This window comes from Aricia agestis, chromosome 13 (assembly GCF_905147365.1).
Source record: "Aricia agestis chromosome 13, ilAriAges1.1, whole genome shotgun sequence".
Taxonomy (NCBI): Eukaryota; Metazoa; Arthropoda; class Insecta; order Lepidoptera; family Lycaenidae; genus Aricia; species Aricia agestis.
This window is the reverse complement of record NC_056418.1, coordinates 9,875,461-9,897,070: the sequence shown is the minus strand read 5'-3', so window position 1 is coordinate 9,897,070 and position 21,610 is coordinate 9,875,461. Positions and strand designations below refer to the sequence as shown.

Here is a 21,610-nt window from a genome sequence, read left to right as displayed (position 1 = left end):
AGGCGATCTTTTGCACATTGCGAGACCAATCAACATCAGCATTACATAATATCAATAATCAATCCGCGCAAATCCGGTGATCGCGACAATAGAATACAATTATAGCATTTCCAAAATCCGCGATATAAGGATTACGTAAATGCTGATGAAGCATAAATCATAATAATTATACTGCACTAAAAGATCAGTGGTCTTACAGGGTCTTACACTACTAGAATAATAAGACATAATGATTTTAAATAAGTTTATTGTTTGATACATTAGCATAAAGATACAAAAATAGTTAAAAGTAATAATGTAAGATTCATCTCGAAGTTTCTGTTTTATTGATACTAACAGCTTAAATGCATTACTTAGAACAATTTAAAACATTCATTTGGTATATTCAGTAGGCCTACCACGAAACCGTTTTGAGACTCAAACTATCGGACGAGAATGCCGCGTCCTACTCTAACTTAATTTCTCGTTTGTTAGGTAGGACGCGGCATTATCGTTCAATTGTTTGAGTCTCAAAACGCTTTCGTGGTACAAGCCTTGAATCACACAGGTATTTTGTGACTTCTGAAACATGGCTTTATATAAAACCTTTATAAAATTGTTGTTTGCCAGCAAAACCTACATTTCCGAATTAAGTTTAAGCAATATGGTTTCATTTTACAAATTTTGATCTCCGTTATAAATATTTTCAAAGTTTCCAAATAAATTAAGTTTACCTTGTAGCATATTTGAATGACAAGTTACAAACATGGTTTAATGTTAGGAAGATACTGCAATAATTTATGTAGGAGAAGTTAAAAATACTTGATATTCTATTCAGTTTAATTTTTTAGATACTGAGCTAGATCAGCAATTTAACTCCAATTTTTTATCCTACTTAAAACTAATATCTTAAGACATATAAAAAGACTAATTTGAAAATCATTCCATTAAAAGTACATAGTGTTACAATTCTTGCAATTACCAAAATATGTTAGACAAATTATTCTGTAGAAGCAACCTTAATTTAGTTGATTGCAGGTACTGTTAAACTAAAGCTACAAAGTATGATTATAAAATTAGTCTTTTTTTATCATTCCAAATGGTGACAGGAATGTGTTAGATTCACTCAGTGGCAGCCATGGCTCGGGCCTGCGCTCGGACTCTCTTGTCATATTCTAGCCGGTTTTGACTGAAATAAAAATATATATATGAATAAGCAATGTAACACATTGCCTAGGAGCTGGAGATAAGCTAAATAGAATCCAAAAGAGTAAGTTTAAGTTGTTAAGTTGACTTCATTGACATTACGTAACTGAATAATATATTGTGGTACTTCAACCCAAAATATATAGTACTTTTATGTCACAAAATATAGTTTTTTTACTATATGGATGTACTTTGAAATGAAAAATAGTGTTTTATTTGTTATTACTTATTATACTAAAGCACATGAGCAAATAGAATATTCTAGAAATTTCTAGACCAACTTATTATGATGATTGTTAAACCAAATTATCAATAACAAATCTTAAATCTGGTTGTTACAATGTTTCCAATTTCATTCTTCTAATAATATGTTGCTATAGGTTTGAAGTTCATGTTATGTTTAATTATCATCAAAAGAAACAGAGTACTGTTAAGGATTTTTATTAGTACAAACCAGTAAATTGTGTAGGCTTCGGCTTGTGCAGGGTCCTTAACATTTGGCTCATTTAAAAGATCTTGGATTCCAAGTAAAATCTGTTTGATTGTGATCGCTGGACGCCAATCTTTTTCTTCGTCTAGTAGAGAGAGGCATACTGTGCCGGAGGGATAGACATTTGGGTGGAACAGTGGTGGTTCAAACTTGCACTTTGGTGGACTGGAAGGGTAATCGTCCTTGAAGATCATACGCAGTTTGTATAGTCCACCTTCCCATGGAGTCTGAAAGTTCAAGTATGATAAATAAATGCATCACATACAAATTTTCTCAAATGATTAGATATAGGTAAAAGTCATATTCGCCTGATTGTTTTTACCACTGTAAAGTATGGATACTTACTCCCTTTTTACCAGGAATTGCACACTCCCATGTCATAAGGTTTAAAGATCCATCGGGATTTTTCATAGGCCGGGCAACGAAACCCTGAAATAAAAAATATTATAATTTTTCAATGCATCACTTGGAGCCCACCAGTACAATAACCAGTTGCGGATGCAAAACGTAACTCACAAAGGGATGGTCTTTACGCCAAGCTTTCCTTTCTTCGGCGAGACGGGCACTGGCGATACCAGACATGTTCTGAAATAGAGATAGTTGTAAATGGACTAATAAACTGATAACATTATCCGACCACGAAATAACAAAACTCACTTCTATACTAAATTAAGATTTATGAAATAAATAGAAAATATTACAGCGCGAAAAAGGCGTCCCACGATGCGTAAACCACAGAGTCACGACTATTTTTTTTTCTTCGAACACGATATGTCAAATTATTAAGCTAGGTACAGACGTTCTTATTTTTAACACGTTCGCTGCGTAAGTAAATATGGTATAATAATTTACCTAACGAAATGCATAAAAACATAAAAGGCATAAAAACCTCAGAGTGTATATTTTCAGTGGTGCGTTATGAGGCTTATCAACCTCGTGGTATACGTTCACCTTTAGAGGCTAATACTAAAGCCAAATATACTTTATCGGTTAAAATTTATATCTATATATATAAAACTCAAGGGTGACTGACTGATTGACATAGTGATCTATCAACGCACAGCCCAAACCACTGGACGGATCGGGCTGAAATTTGGCATGCAGGTAGATATTATGATGTAGGCATCCGCTAAGAAAGGACTTTGATCAATTCCAACTCCAAGGGGTTAAAATAGGGAATAAAAGTTTGTATATAATAATCCTTCTTAACGCGAGCGAAGCCGCGGGCAAAAGTTCGTATTATCATAATCCTAAAGAGTGACTTAATCTAAATTTACGTTCGCCCCGGGATCTGATAACAGATAGCTGAGAAAGTGAAGAAAATATTTGTGGGGTTGAAAAACCTCATAACGCACGTAAGTGAAGGTTCATTATGATTAGAACTAGTGATGGCGAAGTGATATATCGATTTCAATGGTTGGGGCGTGAAGGTAACAGACAGATTCACCACCTATATTATTATATTATATCCGTTGCAAATCGGAGTTCATTTGAAAATTGTACACGTACATTAATAAAAATTAATTTCTTAACTCAGTCACCGCGCTCAAAACCTGTTATAAAAGCTATGCAATAGCTTAATAAAATTTAAAAAGCAAAATATTACGTACATAATTAATATGAATAAGATAGGCCCAATTATTGACCTAAAATGTCGGTCTGTAGCTTTCTTGTTATCCGAAACCAGTATTAAAAATACAATCCGTTTATAATATCAGTTTTCCAGTGAAAAAAAAACAAAATCAAATATGTTTTTTAATAGAATTAATAGTGTCATAAAGAACCATCGTTTTAAAAACAAGCCCGGTGAGAAGCTGATTTTTTTTCTGATAATGCACTATAATAATATATTAATATAACAGTAATTTATTAATTCTTGCGCAAGCGTAGCGCAACACTATTCCTAATATTATGTAAACACTGACTTAATTCGACAGTGCGGTGAGGTGCGGGAACACCTCATACCCTCGTGAGGCAGATACGCCACGCATGCGCATAGAAAAGTAATTTTACTGTTTCAGTGTAGAGTGTGAAAAATGTGATGAGGCGAAAAAGATCGCCTCATCACATTTTTATTTATAAATTGTAAACAGTTTAAGTAGGTCATCACATCTATATATTTGTTTCATTCATACACTTAATACTTTATGAAATACGAGCTCCGCACCAGAGGGAAATTGCAGCAAATTGCCCCCGCACAGGGCGATAGTTCGCGTATGGGTTTATAAATGCCTCACAACGCAGCGAACGTGTTAAGAATATTGTCAAAATCATCATGTATGAATTATGATGTAACCAATGATATTTTATTATGAAAAACTCAAAGCAGATATTATGTTACTACCGCGCGCGTTGTGATTTGTGAAGATTCAAATACGGCCCAATTGGGTCGTCTGTTGTTTAGAGCGCATCGAGAGCAGTCACGAACGTGCCATGTCTTGTCTTACCTAAATAAAATATGGAAAATGCCGTCGCGTCGTATGTGTTTAAACGTCGTAAAAGTAAACAAAACACATTGAATCGCTTACTATGTACATGTCTTGTATGCAATAAACACCTCGATTATTTACATTTTCAATTATTTTTTTGAACAATCTGGAAAAATTGAATTTTCGTCATAGCTCAGGCGAAGAAAGAGACAGCGATACGGTTTTGACGCAAGAACGATATGGATGGTTGCGCTGCAGCATCTAACAATAGTTAGTGCAGAGTGCAGACTGCAGAGTGCAGACTCGCCACATGACTGTTAGATCGTGACTTAAATGCCTACAATTGCAGTTTATTTGTATTCTATTTTATACGCTATGCGATATCATATGCAACTGTACTGCACTGTTTTTTAGGGTAAGTAATACTTTTTTTTTAGGTTAGGTAAGAAAATATACAAAAAATTTCAAAGAGAAAGAAAAGAAACAAATTAAATTTTTTTGAAGGTAGTACATAAAATATGTATTTTTTTTTTTGGAATATATTCCATTATTAATTATTTCGATGTTAAAATTTTAACATACATATTTCATTTCTTACCTACTAATACTCTTGTATGAAGTGTCCACTCTACGGCTATTTATGTTACCTACTCTTTACGCACAAGAAAATTTGCAGTTCGACGTTTAAAAATAGAACTGTCTCTTTTATGTTAATGGCATTTCGTATCTTTTGTTTCACATAACTGTCAAATTAAGTCATGACTTAAGAATCAAGATTGACAATGTTTTCAATATTTTGATCGTGGCGACTCAGCTTAACAATAAAATGTAGGGATGGGAAAATTCCAAAATTCTCAGAATATCCATATCCGAATATATATTATAGAACCTCCTCTTCTTTGAAAGTCGGTTAAAAATACACTTTTTATTATTCGTAGGCCGACATACATCGTTTACTGACTGACAAAAAGTAATACATAATAATGTTTATATAATAATAAGCCGACCGCCTGACCATTACCTTGTCGCTTGTATTACTGTACATTAAGCGCTTATTCCACTTGTCCTATTTAGGAAGTCCTAGCTAGGATCCTACAATATTTAGTCAAGTGGAATAACATGTAGAAAGCTAGGATCCTAGCTAGGATCCTAAATCGGAAAAAAATGTGGCTCCTGATGACTAAATCAGTGTTGCCAGATGGTTTCAACCTTTTATCTGTAGTGGGAACTGCTAAATCTGTAACGGCCGTTCCCAATATTTGATCTATCTCTGGTTTTGCCCTACTAGAGATAGGAATAACTCACATTAGACATTAGAGACATATATTTTATGTCAATTATGAGCTATTCCTATCTCTAGTAGGGCAAAACCAGAGATAGATCAAATATTGGGAACGGCCGTTATAAAGTCAATTTATATTATAAGATCTGGAATCCATTCGTAGGTAATTTCTTAAGTCTGCTGGTTCCAAGTAGTTCAGAAAGTTCATAATTTTACATGGAGCAAAAATTCTCTCAACCATCTTTTTATATATATATATACAGGTGTAACAAAAATAAGTGATAATACTTTAGGGTGTGTACGTGTTCCTTGTAGAGAGTTCACTGTGAAAGTAGCAGCGCTGAAAGACCAAAAAATTTTTTCACTTTTGTATGGGGAAACTCGTGACGCTCGGACCCTTGCCCATACAAAAGTGAAAAAATTTTTTGGTCTTTCAGCGCTGCTACTTTCACAGTGAACTCTCTTCAAGGGCAAGCTGGGCAAGGGCAATAGCGTCACGAGTTTCTCCATACAAAAGTGAAAAAAATTTTTGGTCTTTCAGCGCTGCTACTTTCACATTTAACTCTCTACAAGGAACACGTACAGACCCTTACACCCTGTATAATTGGAATCTCGGAATCGGCTCCAACGATTTTCATGAAATTTAGTATATAGGGGGTTTCGGGGGCGATAAATCGATCTACCTAGGAATCATTTTTAGAAAATGTCATTTTATTCGTGTTTTATCGATGACCTTATATTAATTGATTGTACTTATTGCCTACAGTTATTTATTAAAGCTACACGTATTAAGTGGTATAAGTTTATTATTCGTAGGGCACAGACGTAAAAAAAGTACCTATATAGTATATTTTTTTTACGTCCGTGTCGTAGGGTATAAGGCTTTAAAGTATGATGATTATTTCATTAAAACATATTTTGATGTACTGATAATACAAATTTCGGCATAAAATGTCGGTATAAAATAAGAGTCGGCGATTTTTGTCGACACTTGTGTTACCATGGGCCTGTACTTATATGTCAAAAAAAATGTCAGTTTTTCATTGGACGTTTATTGTCATTTGCTGTTTTCCTATTGGCTTTTGGTAAATACGTCTGTAATCGAAAACACAAAATGTCGGCGTTATTCATGGGGCCACAGAATGAGTCTGAATGTGTTGGCGACGCTTTTTTTTCATTCAAGTGATGCGAATCTTCTTGCTTAGTTGTTCCGTTTTGCGTACATTTTTATGAATATTGTGTATAAAAAATTTAATTTGACATTGTTTTGGTAAGTTATGTGTAAATAAATATGATACAAAAGTAGAAAATAAAATAATTATGAACATTCCGCATGTGTATAAAATTGTTGAAAAGATTATAGTCAATAGGCCGAAAGCGTCGATTTAAAATGTGTCAGAGAAGTTAAAACTGTAATAAATAGTATAAATATTACACTATCGTTTAAATAAAGCAGCTTTGTAACTTTATTTTTGTACTCACAGTATTTGCAAATGAATAATATCGTCTTTGAAGCTCTAGTGTCTTTGAAGACATTGAAAAATTTTGTTTGGAAAGTTTGGCGGGAATTATGTAGCCGATAGCACTCTTGAGGTTATAATGGAAAGCTATTATATTTATTAATCAACAGAAAAAAATTAAAAATGACTTCAATTGAAGACAGAGGGACCACAGCAGGGGAAGTTGCACCAGTTGGAAATCCAGATGAACTTGCAAAAAATCCTACAGCACTGAAAGGTAGGATTTATATCTTAACTGAAATAAAGTTGTATAAATATTTGATTGATATGTTAGAATCAGGGTAATGAGTATAACATTTAATTTCAGAGGCACATGAGCAAATGGCTACGCTTGATGTGCTTGTGTGTGGACATTGCCATTCAGCTTTTCACTTTGTTGATGAATTCAAAGAGCACAAGGACGCTAATAACTGTACAGGAAAATCACCAGTCAGAGATAGTGTAAGTTGACAATAAATAGCAATCCTATATCAAGTCTCAACCTTCAAGAAGAGAGTGTACTCCCTCTTAACAGGCCATGGGCAACGGTAGTTGCTTTCAGTCAGGTGACCCGATTGCTCATTGGCCCCCTTATTTCACTAAATAAAAATAGTACTATTGCACAATCATTAAGTTAATTTCTGCATGTTTAATCCTTAAGCACAGAAGTATGGACAGCTGTAATGCGTACTATTTGAACTCCTCCTGAATGTGTATTTTTTTTTGAGAATAAAAGCATTATTAATGTTGTCATTACATTCCAGAATGAAAACAAGGCGCAGGTTTGGGCATTTTTGTTGTGGAAGTGTTCTTCGGTAAGAGATGGATCTACTTCTGGTGCTGATAACAGTTGGAAGCTGTACCAACAGTGGTGCAGGATGCCAGAAGCTCAGCGGAATGCTTGGATCGCTGCAGGATCCAATGTCCAGTCTCTATCCAAGTTTGCACATGCTAAAGTTGTGAGTACTATTTTATATGAGAATGAAGGCTGTTGCTCTGATATTTTCTCAATCATTAGAAAAAAAACGAAACATTATCTCTGACATTTTTAATTCATACTAGCTGTTGCCCGTGACTTCGTCCGCGTGGACTTCAGTTTATAGCGTGCGGTGTCAACAAAATTGGTGTCAAAAGCTTTTTAAAACCCTGGTACCCCTTTAATCAAAATACCCAAACAGCTGTGTAGTGTGCACATAATTTTTTTTTATTAAACTTTTTTATACCAAATTTTATAGCTTATTTAGCTTTACACAACTTAGCTGCATTAAACAACTTTAGCTTTACCCATAAAGTATTTAGTATTTATTATTGGTATGCTGTTGTTTCTGATATCTATTTTGGTAGGTGAGTTATTTGATAATGTGTATGACAATCAAAAGAATCGAAAACCTTAGCCTAACATGGTACCACCTCTTATAGAAGTAGATATGAGCAAGCGATAGCGCGATCTAGGCGACTCTTGGCGCCATCTGTTATGAGTTGTGGAACTAACTTAATTTGAACAAATTTACGCATAAACACCCCCTCACAACCCCTTTTTTCAGTAAAAAAGTAGCCTATATCCTTTCTCAGGCTTTAGACTATCTGTGTACAAAATTTCATTACAATCGGTTCAGTAGTTTTGGCGCTGTTGTTTCTGATATTGTTGGTAGGTGAGTTATTAATTAATAACAAACAAACAAACAAATATACTTTATTGTGCACATATTGATAACATTAGAAACACAAATAGGTACAATATAATTAATCGAACTGCACACAAAGGCGGCCTTATTACTTTAAAGCAATATATTCCAGGCAACCTTTAACACATCTTAAGAGATGAAGATCTTAGGAAAATGGTGATGTGCAAAAGTATAAACATTTTTGACAACAATTGACTAATTATGTTATAAATATTATATTCAATAAGTATTACAATAATCAATAATATATATTAAATATAGTATATAATACATACATACAGTGTAAACTCTATATAACGACACTGAAGGGACCGTGCATTTTATGATGTTATATGGAGTTGTCGTTAAAATGGAGAGAAGAAAAATCAATACTTTTTCATCATTATACAGTGATTTTATTTTACTAACCGTGTTTACAGTTTGAAAGTTTATGTATAACTGAGAATATTATGATAATGAATTGATATTAATAATCCATGACTCATTATTAGTTAGGGACTAGGGTCTAAAACAGCCTACATGAGCAATCAATCTCAATTTGTAAAGAAAAGGACTAATTTCTTAGAAAGTTTTGTATGCATGATGCCAAAAGTCGAGTTTATTGCGGGCTGGGATAACAATGCGACAAAAAAACGTACACAGCTGTGCAGTTTCTACTAATTTTAGTAATTTAAAAAGTACTTTTTATTGTTCAATTGTTGTAATGCTGATGTTATTGAGAGTGGGTGTGATGCTATGTAGAGTGTACCATTGTATGGTAGAGAAGCTAAACCAACCAAAGTCAATTGATTTCGACGCTTTAGAGAGTTTGTCGTTAAATAGAGTGATGTTACATGGAGTTTACACTGTATTATACAATTCATAAAATTACATACTTACAATTATAATATTATGTTATATAGGTATTTAAATTTTAATATACAAAATAAGTGGTCATAACGTGTATAACAATCGAAAGAATCGAAAAACCCAATTCAACATGATACCTACCTCTTATAGGCGTAAGCGATAGTGCGATCTAGGCGACTCTTGGCGCCATCTGTTATGAGTTTTTGGAACTAACTTAATTGGAACAAATCTACGCATTTTCACCCCCTTACAACACCTTTTTCCAGTTAAAAAGTAGCCTATGTCCTTTCTCAGGCTTCTATCTGTGTACAAAATTTCATTACAATCGGTTCAGTAGTTTTGGCGTGAAAGCAAGACAGACAGACAGATATACTTTCGCATTTATAACATTAGTATAGATTGTATCAATTTCATTGTAATAAAAAGAAAACAGCAAATGTTTAACCTTTGGTTTTTTCAATTCACTGTTAAAAAAAAATTATCCCTTTCAGACGGAACTTAAGACTGATGACCAACTGGTACCAGTTCTGTCAGATAAGAAACGAGGTCGCCCCAAGAAACAGAGAATGGTATACACTTTAAGCATTCTTACTTCCTTTTAAACTTAAAAGTTAAAAGTACTTAAATAACATGTTATCTTAATATTATGAGACATTACCATTACACAAATTGATTAAGATGGTGGTTGGTCTGGTTAAGTTCAGTAGCAAATCACAAGTAACATTGATTTGACATGACTTGACCAGATCATGTAGGTCTATCACCTGCCTGTTAATTAATTTCTCTGCAAGTACATAAGTTCTTGAGGGTAAAACAAGCATTAAATTACAGGAGGATGGCGAAGCACATCCATCGGGAGAGGAGAGTGATGAAATCAGATCTAGTCCAGGAATGAAGGTCAACAACAAACCATCAGTGTCCTTAGCTAAAGCCAAGGTTAGAATATTTTACTCCCACATAAATAAAATAATAACTCCAGCGGTGCTAAAATGGTCACATTTAGCAATTCCTCTCAATCAATTCAGCAAATGAATTGTCAAACTGACAAATGTCAAATTAATATGAATGTCTAGTAGACATGCATTGCTAGCAGACTTGCATTTTGCAATTAAAAAAAAATGAATCATATTATTATAATTCATAATATGATTCTCCAAAGCGATTATTTTAGCCCCGCAGCAAATTATAAGGAGGGGAAGTAAGTTATCTTCATACTTCATAATAAATTCAGAATGTGTGCTTCATAATATCTAAGCGTCGCCGCACGCTCACTTAACAAAAGCTCAGCTCGTTTCTACTGCGCCTGTCGGGGCTAACACATGACTGGAGAGTTGGGACCGCGACGTAGCCGCTATTCATGCGGTTGCGAACGAAGCGCGGACAGCCGTGCCCACACCACCCCCCGCCCCTGGCCGGTTTATTTTATCTTTCTTTTAAGATTCCATACCCAAAGGATAAAAGCGGGAGCGGGACCCTATTCATAATACTTCGATGTCTGTCTGTCCGTCTGTTTGTCTCTCCAGGCCGTATCTCGGAAACCGCTATAGCGCTTTTTTTTAACAGCTTAAAACACTTTAAATTTATACATTAATTATATTTGTAATTTAATTAGTAATAATAAGATTTCAATTAAATAAATATTTAGATATTTTAGGGGGCTTCCACACAAAAAACAGTACGGAACCCTTCGTGAGCGAGCCGGACTCGCACTGGGCCGATTTTTTTCATATAAATAATGTTGCCCTGTATCTTAAATACTTTTCTATATTTGATAGGAAAACCATTGTTGAACTTTATTGACCACATGTTACATAGCTAAAATTGACAACCCTAAGACATATCGCGGATTGGGCTGGAGTTATCCTACTTCGTCTCCTTTTACTATGTCTACATACAGCCTTATCCTCCTCCAGTTGCTCACATGTGCCTACTTTTTTTTTATGAAATAAGGGGGCAAACAAGCAAACGGGTCACCTGATGGAAAGCAACTACCGTCGCCCATAGACACTCGCAGCATCAGAAGAGCTGCAGGTGCGTTGCCGGTCTTTTAAGAGGGAACAGGATAATAGGGGAGGGTAGGGATGGGAAGGGAAGGGAATAGGGGAGGGTAAGGAAGGGAATAGGGTAGGAGACTGGGCCTCCGGTAAACTCACTCACTCGGCGAAACACAGCGCAAGCGCTGTTTCACGCCGGTTTTCTGTGAGAACGTGGTATTTCTCCGGTCGAGCCGGCCCATTCGTGCCGAAGCATGGCTCTCCCACGTTTACTTTACTATTATATACTTTACTCTTAGGATTATTTGACATTACTCTATCATATCAAGTAGGCAAAAATACTGTTTAAAATGGGAAGCTGCACGTCAGCCTCCTTATTGGCCTGTCCTTCTGACATAAAGGCTTCCTCCAGCCTTTTCCACTCGCATCCTAACATTACCTGTACAAATAAAATACCTATGAATAAATTTCTCTTGTTGTTAAATTATTGTAGGAGTCAATGGAGTCGGTTCGCGCGGCGCAGGAGCGCGTGCCGGCGTCGGAGCGCATCGCGCGGCGGTCGGAGCGCGAGGGCGGCACCGCGGAGCCCGGGGAATACGTCGTTGAGAAGATATTAGCTAAGCGGTTCAACCCGCGACGAAAGCAGTACGAGTACCTGCTCAAGTGGGAGGGATATCCGCAGTAAGTACTTAGTTGTAGCGCTATCAAAGTTTCTAAGATTGGTGTGGCATTCACAATCGAGGAAATTGATTCCCAAGCAGTTGACAGACCTACGTAAATTGGTCGCGTTACGCCAAACGCATCCGAACAATCACAGTTAATATTGAATTGACATAAGCCGACCAAATGACTTAGGTCCGTCAACTGCCTTGGAATCAATTTCCTCGATGGAACAACGTCTGAAATGTTGACAGTTGGATTTGAACCAACTGAGTATACAATCTGATTTCTACAGAAGAATAGATAAATTGATACATTGATAAAGGAATAATATAAAATAGTGCAATTAATATTTTAGGAATATCTGGGGGCACGGCAGTGCCCGAGTCGATCTATTTATTTAAAACGTAAAAGATTTTTAATATTGATATGATAATAACTTAAGTACTAACTTGAGACAGAAGGTCTGGAGGAAGGGAAAGTAGGTAGGGACTGAATAAATTAACCGACTTGGTATTGCATGGATCTAAATAAGATAAATCTAAATTTTTACGGTATAAAAACTGAGTTGCGAGAGGTTGCGAGACTTGGTTTTTTTACAGGATGTTTTTAATGGGATAGCTCTTTACCAACCATCTTCTAATTAATTTTTTTTTTACTTAATCAAACTAAAATTGTACAAAGTTCAGGAATGACACTTTTTAACAACCACCTTCTAATTAATTTTTTATTAATCAAATATTACAACAGTGATCAGAACACATGGGAGCCAGTAGATAACATGGAGACGTGTAAGCACCTGTTGGAGGCGTTTGAGAAGCAGCTCGCTCGACAGAAGGAGCTCAAGGCGCTCAAAGCGAGCGCGCAACAGCATCCTGTGCAGGTAGACTTTTTTATACATCGCATCGCAAATATCTGTGACAAAACTCATACTAAAAATGACATAGCGATGCGAATTCGCACGAATTTGCAGGTATGTGTGGGAGCCCTTATGGATCACTGGATGACGCCGAATTTCGGTTATGGCAAGGGAACTGTACATTTTTCCAGGACAAAAAGTATACTATGTCCTTTCCTGGGGCTGAAGGTATCTCCATACCCAGCAAAATCCGTTCATCGACGTGAAGAGCTAACAGACAAACTTTCTCATTAATTATAATATTATAGAGATCATATTATGGTGCCATAGTACCATTAAGGTCAATTAAAGAAATTGAAAATCCAGTGAGCTTAGTAACTAGGGTTAGTTTGGGCCAACTGTTTAAAGTAGAACCATTTTTAAATTCATAGTTATTAGGACTTTTAGGTTTTCGCGAGTATTGTTCATATTTTTAAGAAATTAAAAAGCACTATTCTTTTTACGGACGTTACGACTACTTTCCTAAGAATCTTGTTAAGATTCGTAGGGCTGTAACAATTTATTGAAATAGCAGCGCGTTTACGCCATCATTTACGTACCATCGAGGAAATTGATGCCTAGGCAGATTACAATTTGGTCGGATCATGCCAATTAATGTTAATTGTGATCTGTCGGCTGGGTTTGACGTAACGCGACCACACTACATAGGCCCCCCATCTGCCTAGGAATCAACTTCTCTGATATTGTACTAGATGCTTGTGATCTCGCGATATAGCCACAAAAGCTTGAGATCGAGCCCAGTGTTTAAAAATAGTTGCTAGGATTTTGTTATGTTGTTCCTCCAATGTTATCTCATTCATTTACTGATTTTATATTTCAGGTCAAGCAAATGAATACACCAATGCCGCAGGTTGTGAAGCAAATCGTCAAAAGGAATGATTCTCCAGCTACAACACCTTCTGGGTAAGATAACGATTTCTTTTTAAAACGATAATGATGTCCTAACAAAAAAAAAGGTCTTAAAAAAAATTAATAAAATTGGTTTTTTTTTTGTAAACAGACGTCTGCAACGGACAAGTAAAGTGCGAGCGCTGGACCAAGTGAAAGCTTGGTGTGGGGCAGAAGACGAGCCGGCCGCTAAGAAAATAAAGAAGGAGGCTTCTAGTGACGATGAAGATTACTCCGATACCGACTCTTATAAAAGTAAAAAATTTGTGTCTAATTATAAGTGGCAAATTGTATTCTTTATGATGGAAAATGGGAATAGGTTTAGAGCAAAAAGAAAAATCGACCTTCCATTCAATAGATATAATTTTAATATAATAATAACATCACACATGACAGTTACACATCAACTGACTTACGGCCGTTCCCAATATTTGATCTATCTCTGGTTTTGCCCTACTAGAGATAGGAATAGCTCACAATTGACATAAATATTTTATGTATAATGTGAGCTATTCCTATCTCTAGTAGGGCAAAACCAGAGATAGATCAAATATTGGGAATGGCCGTAAGACGAACATCGTAGGAATTAAAAAGTTAAGAAAACTTGATTTGAGGTTTACTTATTATACTTAGATATTTGTACTCTAGTACCTATATTCCAACACTTTATGTCATGAAAGTTATTTTTTATGGCATAGATGAATTTATTAATACACATGACATAAAAATTAACAGAGTCAGAAGCATTCACCTATCTTTCACTCGCACATAAATGTAATATTTCTCATTTCCACATGTCAATGTGGCACTGAGCAATGTGGAGTTTAGTCATGTTACACGAATGTTCATGATTTTTATTCTATTTTCAGTTGAGCGAAAGATTCTAAATGGGCAGTCGTCACCAAAGGCAAATGTAGATTCTGAACTTGTCAAGTCACTTGGCTTAAGTGGAAAGGGCATGCCTAACATCAAAGGAGTCATCAAAGTGGATCCCAAACATATGCCTAATCTATCTACAGGTATCATTATCTTATCTATACATATTATAAAACAAAGTCGCTTTAATTTAATCTTTAAAACTACGCAACGGATTTTGATAGTCTTTCAGTGTTAGATAGCCCAATTATCGAGGAAGGCTATAGGCTATATTTTATCACGTCAAGACTAATACGAGTGAAGAAATAGAGGAAAATGTGGAAAAATCAGGGAAAATTATTTGAAAAGGCTAACTTGAACACGCTAATCTCAGGAAGTACTGGTCCGATTTGAAAAATTCTTTCAGTGTTAGATAGCCCATTTATTGAGGAAGGCTAAAGGCTATGTTTTATTACGCTAAGACTAATAGGAGAATGTGGAAAAACGGGGGAAATTTTTTTAAAGGGCTTATCTCGCAAACGACTAGAGCAATTTTTATGTTATTTGGCACCGATAAAAAGTAGACCCCGTGAAGGATCATAGGCTATCGATTTTAATCATTCTTTCAATGGCAATATATATATTTCATACCCGTGTGACGCCGGGGCGGGTCGCTAGTCTTATATCGCACGCTGAGAACGAAAGTGACTCAACTCGAAATTGGCAATTTTTGGGAAAAGACGAAAATGTGTCTGTGGGACTAAGCATTTTCTGTTCATTTTACGATTACACTAAAACATGATTACGAAAGTTATAAATTTCTTTTTCATTATATTGTTTGACTTAATAGCTTTAGATATACAAAATATTTTTTGCCAAATAATATTATTTTCCTATATAAAATAGCGCTTGAAAAAAAACTCGGAAAAATAGGTCACTTTAGTATTAAAAGTTTCTTTATGTCTACTGACCTTTTTAGGTAAAGGTCTGTTCATTTATAATATTGCTTAAGAAAAAAAGGTTATTTCTAAAAATCAGTCAGTTTCCCTCTTATGATTTTGTATATTTTCTCAAAAGAGCCGAATAAGACAGTGAAGTAGAGTTAAATGACATTTATCAAATCACTTCTTAGACAAAATAGGAACCTGTAATCATCACACTAAACAAAATAATATCAAAATCGTATCAAAAATTGGTAGGAAACAAGGCTAAACAAATGACAACATTAACCAAACCATGCTTTCACTGGTTTCGATAGTAATTCCTAAATATAACATAGGTAACATCTATCACTATAATATTTCTGTAACAACAATAAAGTATTTATCGAATTCAACAATATGCTGTTATTAGCACTAACTTATCAGTCTAACATAGTACTTAGTACAGTTTTGTAATTACAATTCGGTTGTATTACCAAATCAAATAATTTTAATTAAACTCTGCTTAATACACTAACTCAGATAAACAAAACAATGAGTACCTACCTACTGTTTTCACTGGTTTAGATAAGTAATTCTTAAATTAATTGTATTATTAGCACTAATACAATTAAAGACAGTTTAAACAGTCTTGTAGTCATAGTCATCAAATAATTTTAATTAAACTCTGCTTAATACACTAATTCAGAATTTGCTTTTTGAGTATGACATAGTAATACCACTTTAAATTTTATATTTTAATATTACTCCTAATAATAAGCACTTAATACTCGTATGTATCCATGTTATTTATTATTATTTTTAAGTTTAGTTACTCACAAAGTATTATAAAAGCTGGCGTAAATAGTAGGTATTAAATTTTTTCTGACTAAATCTTTGAGATCTTTTCTTTTATTTTCTTTTAACTCAAGTGCATGCTCATATAGCTGTTCAAGTACAATTTCTTTGAAACCCATCATTTTTTTACGTTTATTCCTCATGTCAATTTGAGAAAAAATCTCATCGGAGTATGATGTTTTGTAATAAAAGTGAAACATCCGCCTTATCAAATTTAAGTACTTTAAGATCATTCCACAAAACTGTTTCTTTATGGAGGTTTTCCTTAAAGTTGTATTCCCACTGCTCCTGAAGTAGTTTGAGATTTAAGAAGAATTCATAATTAACTTCTTTGACTATGAAAGGTTGTCCAGACTTCCGAGCGCTTTTGATCAAGGTAGCAAATTGAACTGGTATGTATATAGGCCCTGCTTTTTCGTTCTTCTTGATTTCTTTTTCAATCAAACTATGCACATTATCTGCTTCATTTTGGGTGTGCCCTTTTATTAGATACTTATGGGCTATACTTTCGATGTTACCAAAATGAGCGACAGCGTATGAATATAAACTAGCTATAACTTTATTTTTGTTCTGGCCAGTGCAGTTGTCAGAATAAAAAGTTACATGTAACTTTTTATCTGCGTTTTTTGCGCTAAGAGTTCGTAAGTAATCAAAAATACATGAGCCTATTTCATTGGCTCCCCTTTGTCCCTGGGTCTCGTCCCAAAAATAACAGTAAACGTCTCCGTAAGACTTTTTATCCTCTTCTCCATTTTTTATTTCTGTTATTGTGAAATCAAGACAGTTTATTTTTGAAGAATAGTAAAAATAACTTGGACTGGGACATAACATAACGGACTGTAAATCATAAATTGCGCAAATGTGGGTCTCGTCAATGTTTCGTCGGTCTGTCCGTTTTTCTTGGCGACAAAGCTCTTTTTCTTGGAGGTGTTTATCATAGTTCGGCTTGAGCAGTGTTTTGTTACTTTCGGGAGCAAGTTCGTACGCAACACACGTTTCACACCTGTCTTTTTTCGGCTGAAAAAAACTTATATTGAAGTCTTTGTTAAAAGTGTTCAAGTATAACCAATAGTCGCACTGTGGCAGACTTTTTTCTTTTTGATCATTGTTAAAATCAGTCCAGAGGTCCCTTATAGTTTTGCTGTCAGATATGTACTCCCTACTTGAAGTAGCTCTTAAATAGTGAGATTCTACCCTCGGTATGGACTCTATGTGTTTCCTGATGCTTTGGAGCAATTCAGGGTCTACCCTCTTTTTGTTGTCATGCTTTCCTCTACCCTCAGGCTCTACGATACCATGGCTATTGGTTTTACTCTTAACGGTTCTCAACTGTCTGTCCGTTATGTCCAAAGTGTTTATGAAAAACAATTTGCAAACACGGATCTTTTTGCCATTTACTGTAAAATAAAAGGCGTTGTTTGGAAGGCGGGGGTTTTGAGCATTTGAATACCTGTACCTAGGTTGCACTTCTATCATGCAAGATCTAATAAAAGCACGCTGCAGTTCCAAATTTGACAATCCCCAATAGGCTTTAAACAGATTAGACCTCTCATCCTCTTTTATGTTATCAAAACATTTAAGTCTACACTTGCTCGTACATGTTCCTTTCACATGCTTAGCTGGAATGATTTTTGATTTGGACAAAGACCTGTAACTTTTTCCGGAGTTTCGTGATATTTTTGTCTGATTCTGTTTCCAGTTACCAGGGTTCCTTTTACGCTTCCTACTTTTTGAGGGTTGCGGTTGACCCGAAGAATCAGAAGATGAAGAGCTAGTACTGAAAACACGTCTACTTCTTTAATTAGAATTTACAGCATGTTATGTTGGATCAGAGTCACTTAGATCCACATCACTTTCATTTGGGTGTATTGGCGATTGAGCGTATAAACGTGGGTTACCTGTTTGAGGTCTTAAATTGCTGGTACTAGGACCAGGAATATATATAATAGTTGTATTTTGAAATTCACTTGTAACTGAAGTACTTGAAGATGATGAAGTACTGCTACTACTTGAGGATGAAGAACTGCTCGTACTGGAACTTCTTGAACGTGGTCGGACAGCATCTGTAGTTTCCGAAGTTTTGTCAGTAATGTCTGGTTCTGTATTTATTTCTTGACAAGCTCTTTCAGGGTCCTGAAACATGAATAATTTAACATTTTATCATAAGATAGAAAAGTTGATGTTAATGAGCCATGTCTTACATTGAAATTAATAACTTACATTTAAAGGATTTGATTTTTTTTCTTGGGTTTTGTATTATCTGATGTTCTTGGCCCAGACATGGAGATGTATTTTCGATGATTGAAGGACTAGATGCTATGTTTTCTTTGTCGATTTCCAAAGCCTCTTTAAGATTCTGCAAGCAAGTATAATATTAAATTCTTTACTAACAATAAACATAACTACTGACAAAAAACGAAGCATAAATAAATAGTATCCCAAATTACCTCATTTTGCTGTCTATCCTCCACCATTTGAAGAATTAAAGCGCTTCTTTTCATTTTTAGCTTTTGGGATAGCTGACTCAGTAGAAAACATTAAACAGTGAAAAAAGTAATGAATTGCATTATTACTGGATGTGCCTATTGAAAAACAAACTTGAAAATATTAAACAGACTTTCTTTTGAATAGCACAAAATATTTAAGAGTATACTTATAACTAAACAGACCTGTTTCAAAATGGGACCATCACTTAGACTAATTTCTTAATAAATAGGTGACCAAATTTGACATATGCCACTGGAATTGCTAATACACAAAACATAAAAGGGACCTAAATCTAAATCGGTCAGTTTATAAATATAAATTGTAACGTAACTTACCTCCAACATTGACAAATAAACAGACTCAAGGCGTAATCGGTCACTGCGGTACTAAACTTGTAACGTCCTGCTACGACAACTCACGGTGCAACACTGATTTCGTCACTTTGATTCGGGCGCGGGGGGCGAGAATGCTTGAGTGACAAAGAGACCGAAGTATAGCTCTATCCTTTTCTTACCATAATTAGCCAGTTTTCTATTATAAGTATGATAGATTGTACTTTTTTAAGTCATTCTGTATATTTAACTCATTTAACCAAAATTTTGATATCGGTCACTTTCGTTCTCAGCGTGCGATATATAAAATTCTCGTGTTACAATGTTAGTTACCGTACTCCTCCGAAATGGCTTTACTGATTTTTGCCAAATTTTACATGCATATTCAGTAGGTCTGAGAATCGGCTACTGGGTACTTTTTATATTGATAAGTGCATTTGTTGAATAAATAATAGTAAATTATTACAACTCGAGACTGGCGGCGACCATTGTTTGTGCGACGGGATAGCGATGGATGTTGCCATAGTGCCATATTTATTTAGTCACTTCAATAAAATAGAGCGAAATACTTTATATATGGCAAAACAATATTTGCCGGGACAGCTAGTATTACATAATATTTTTAAAACCATAGCATCAATCAGCTCTTTATTTTTCGGATAATTATATTATTCCCATTACACATAAGTTGTCATTGTTCAACAGTGTCTTGTCCCTGTCGTATATGTTAAAAAAGTCGCATAACAAACAAGGAAAATATATTTTAAATACATATTTCGTCTTTGTTGATTATTATTTTGTATAATTAAGGTCCAAACCCAAAACCGCAATCCATGTGTAAAAATTGTTTTAGGTGTTTACATCATGTCAAAGAGTTCTGGTATTATGAAGATTGACTCACCTGGCAAGATTGGGCCAGGATTGAACATTGACCAAGATGTCATTAGGAAGCAAATATTGGCTGCCAAACAGGTAATTTTAATAATCTATGGACGCTTCACAGTAGGTCAGTCTGGCCCCATGCTAGTAGTACTAACATACCTATTATATATACAATATACATAATTATATATCACCTAGTACTTTTTTTGCACTTGTAGTTAAAAATACAATAATATAGTAAATAATTTATTGTTCTTGTAATTTACATAAAGGTGCATTGGGGCAATCTCGTAAAGTTTTTGGAAGAGTGAGTATATTGTGTCATTGTTTCAAGTTTAGAAGACGAATTTGTATAAATTGTTACCTATAACTGTAACATTTTAGTTATAATAAACATATTTCCATGTGAATTGTATATTTTTTAGTTCAAAAGTATTTACGGATTCTGATATAACTACCCCTTTAAAATATAACCCTATTTCTACTTTTCATGGGTAATTTCGAATACTCAAGGGGTAATTTCGAATATCAGCCGAAACACGACCTAATGTAATAATACATTTAAGGCACATATTTATTTTTATTCTATTTTACCCCATACAAAAACATTGTGCATACAAGCCATAGAAGACACCAAACTAAGTTTTGTACCGAAAAATTTTCGAAATTACCCCATCGGGGATGCAGATGTTCTCAACATTTGGAGCAAAGAAATAAATAGAATAAGAACAATAAAAAAGCCAACGAAAGTGGTAGCTAACAGAGATAGAACTATTAACCTATCAATATACAGAAAATCAGCTGGTTAGGGGTGCGTTTTAGGGTTCCGTAGTCAACTAAGTTTTGTTGATTAGTGAACTAAAACGACTAAAACGGTACCCTAATAAGCTGTTTTTTTGTATAATGATAGGTTATTATAGTTATATAATTCAAGAGTAACCTTGTCCTACAAATAGAACAATCCATATTTTAGGACCATCAAATCGGAATATTATATTATGTTGCGCACCCCTGCAAAAGACTATGAAAAAATTTTTGGGGAAATTTCGTTAACAAATTTACCCCACTGGGGTTATTTCGAATGTTTATTAAAAATCATAGCTAGAGCAACATAACCTATTCTTAGGAAAGCAAAAAACGTCAAAGCTTCTTTAAAACAAACAAAATATTACGTAACTTACCTAATTTCTGTGTAAAACAATACGGGGTAATTTCGATAATCCCAAAAAAATCATAAAATTGCACTTGGCGCGAAAAAATGAACTTAGCGCACATACACTGCCGGCTGACGGCTCGAGGGAAAGGAAGTGGGGGAGGTGATTAAATTGGCGTCTCGGTTAATGTAGCCAGAGCTCAAAATTACTTTCTGTTTGGTAATTATTTGCCATTTTCGGAA

General features: G+C 34.9%; 2 protein-coding genes across 4 annotated transcripts in view; one reads left to right on the top strand and one right to left on the bottom strand.

The window, feature by feature from the left end:
- Window positions 1-230: 230 nt before the first annotated feature.
- On the bottom strand, window positions 231-21,246 carry LOC121732966 (SUMO-conjugating enzyme UBC9-A). 3 transcript variants are annotated; one of them, XM_042123009.1, is made up of 7 exons: window positions 21,235-21,246; window positions 16,244-16,247; window positions 3,605-3,611; window positions 2,192-2,260; window positions 2,021-2,104; window positions 1,640-1,902; window positions 231-1,168 (listed from the first exon to the last, which is right to left on the bottom strand). In XM_042123009.1, the coding sequence occupies exons 4-7, from the start codon at window positions 2,255-2,257 to the stop codon at window positions 1,102-1,104; spliced, it is 480 nt and encodes a 159-aa protein (XP_041978943.1). In that variant the 5' UTR covers window positions 2,258-2,260; window positions 3,605-3,611; window positions 16,244-16,247; window positions 21,235-21,246; the 3' UTR covers window positions 231-1,101. The 3 variants fall into 3 exon arrangements, with proteins under 3 accessions (XP_041978943.1, XP_041978942.1, XP_041978941.1); XM_042123008.1 differs by lacking the exons at window positions 3,605-3,611; window positions 16,244-16,247; window positions 21,235-21,246 and adding an exon at window positions 2,377-2,437; XM_042123007.1 differs by lacking the exons at window positions 3,605-3,611; window positions 16,244-16,247; window positions 21,235-21,246 and adding an exon at window positions 2,333-2,409.
- The window catches only part of LOC121732964, a 29,067-nt gene continuing 13,983 nt past the window's right edge, over window positions 6,527-21,610 (top strand). The window contains exons 1-12 of the mRNA XM_042123005.1: window positions 6,527-6,656; window positions 7,017-7,123; window positions 7,214-7,347; window positions 7,650-7,844; window positions 9,911-9,988; window positions 10,251-10,355; window positions 11,907-12,094; window positions 12,824-12,956; window positions 13,813-13,895; window positions 13,993-14,135; window positions 14,750-14,899; window positions 20,186-20,304. Coding sequence (XP_041978939.1) covers window positions 7,030-7,123; window positions 7,214-7,347; window positions 7,650-7,844; window positions 9,911-9,988; window positions 10,251-10,355; window positions 11,907-12,094; window positions 12,824-12,956; window positions 13,813-13,895; window positions 13,993-14,135; window positions 14,750-14,899; window positions 20,186-20,304 — 1,422 coding nt within the window. The 5' untranslated portion in view covers window positions 6,527-6,656; window positions 7,017-7,029. The remainder of the gene's footprint in view (window positions 6,657-7,016; window positions 7,124-7,213; window positions 7,348-7,649; window positions 7,845-9,910; window positions 9,989-10,250; window positions 10,356-11,906; window positions 12,095-12,823; window positions 12,957-13,812; window positions 13,896-13,992; window positions 14,136-14,749; window positions 14,900-20,185; window positions 20,305-21,610) is intronic.

What these genes read in the sequence shown, in the direction of transcription:
- LOC121732966 (XM_042123009.1), bottom strand. Translation starts at nt 2,257, where the DNA reads ATGTCTGGTATCGCCAGTGCCCGTCTCGCCGAAGAAAGGAAAGCTTGG. An exon ending in GGCGTAAAGACCATCCCTTT is followed by an intron (nt 2,105 to 2,191) that starts GTGAGTTACGTT and finishes TTTTTATTTCAG; the next exon opens with GGTTTCGTTGCCCGGCCTAT. An exon ending in CAATTCCTGGTAAAAAGGGA is followed by an intron (nt 1,903 to 2,020) that starts GTAAGTATCCAT and finishes TTGAACTTTCAG; the next exon opens with ACTCCATGGGAAGGTGGACT.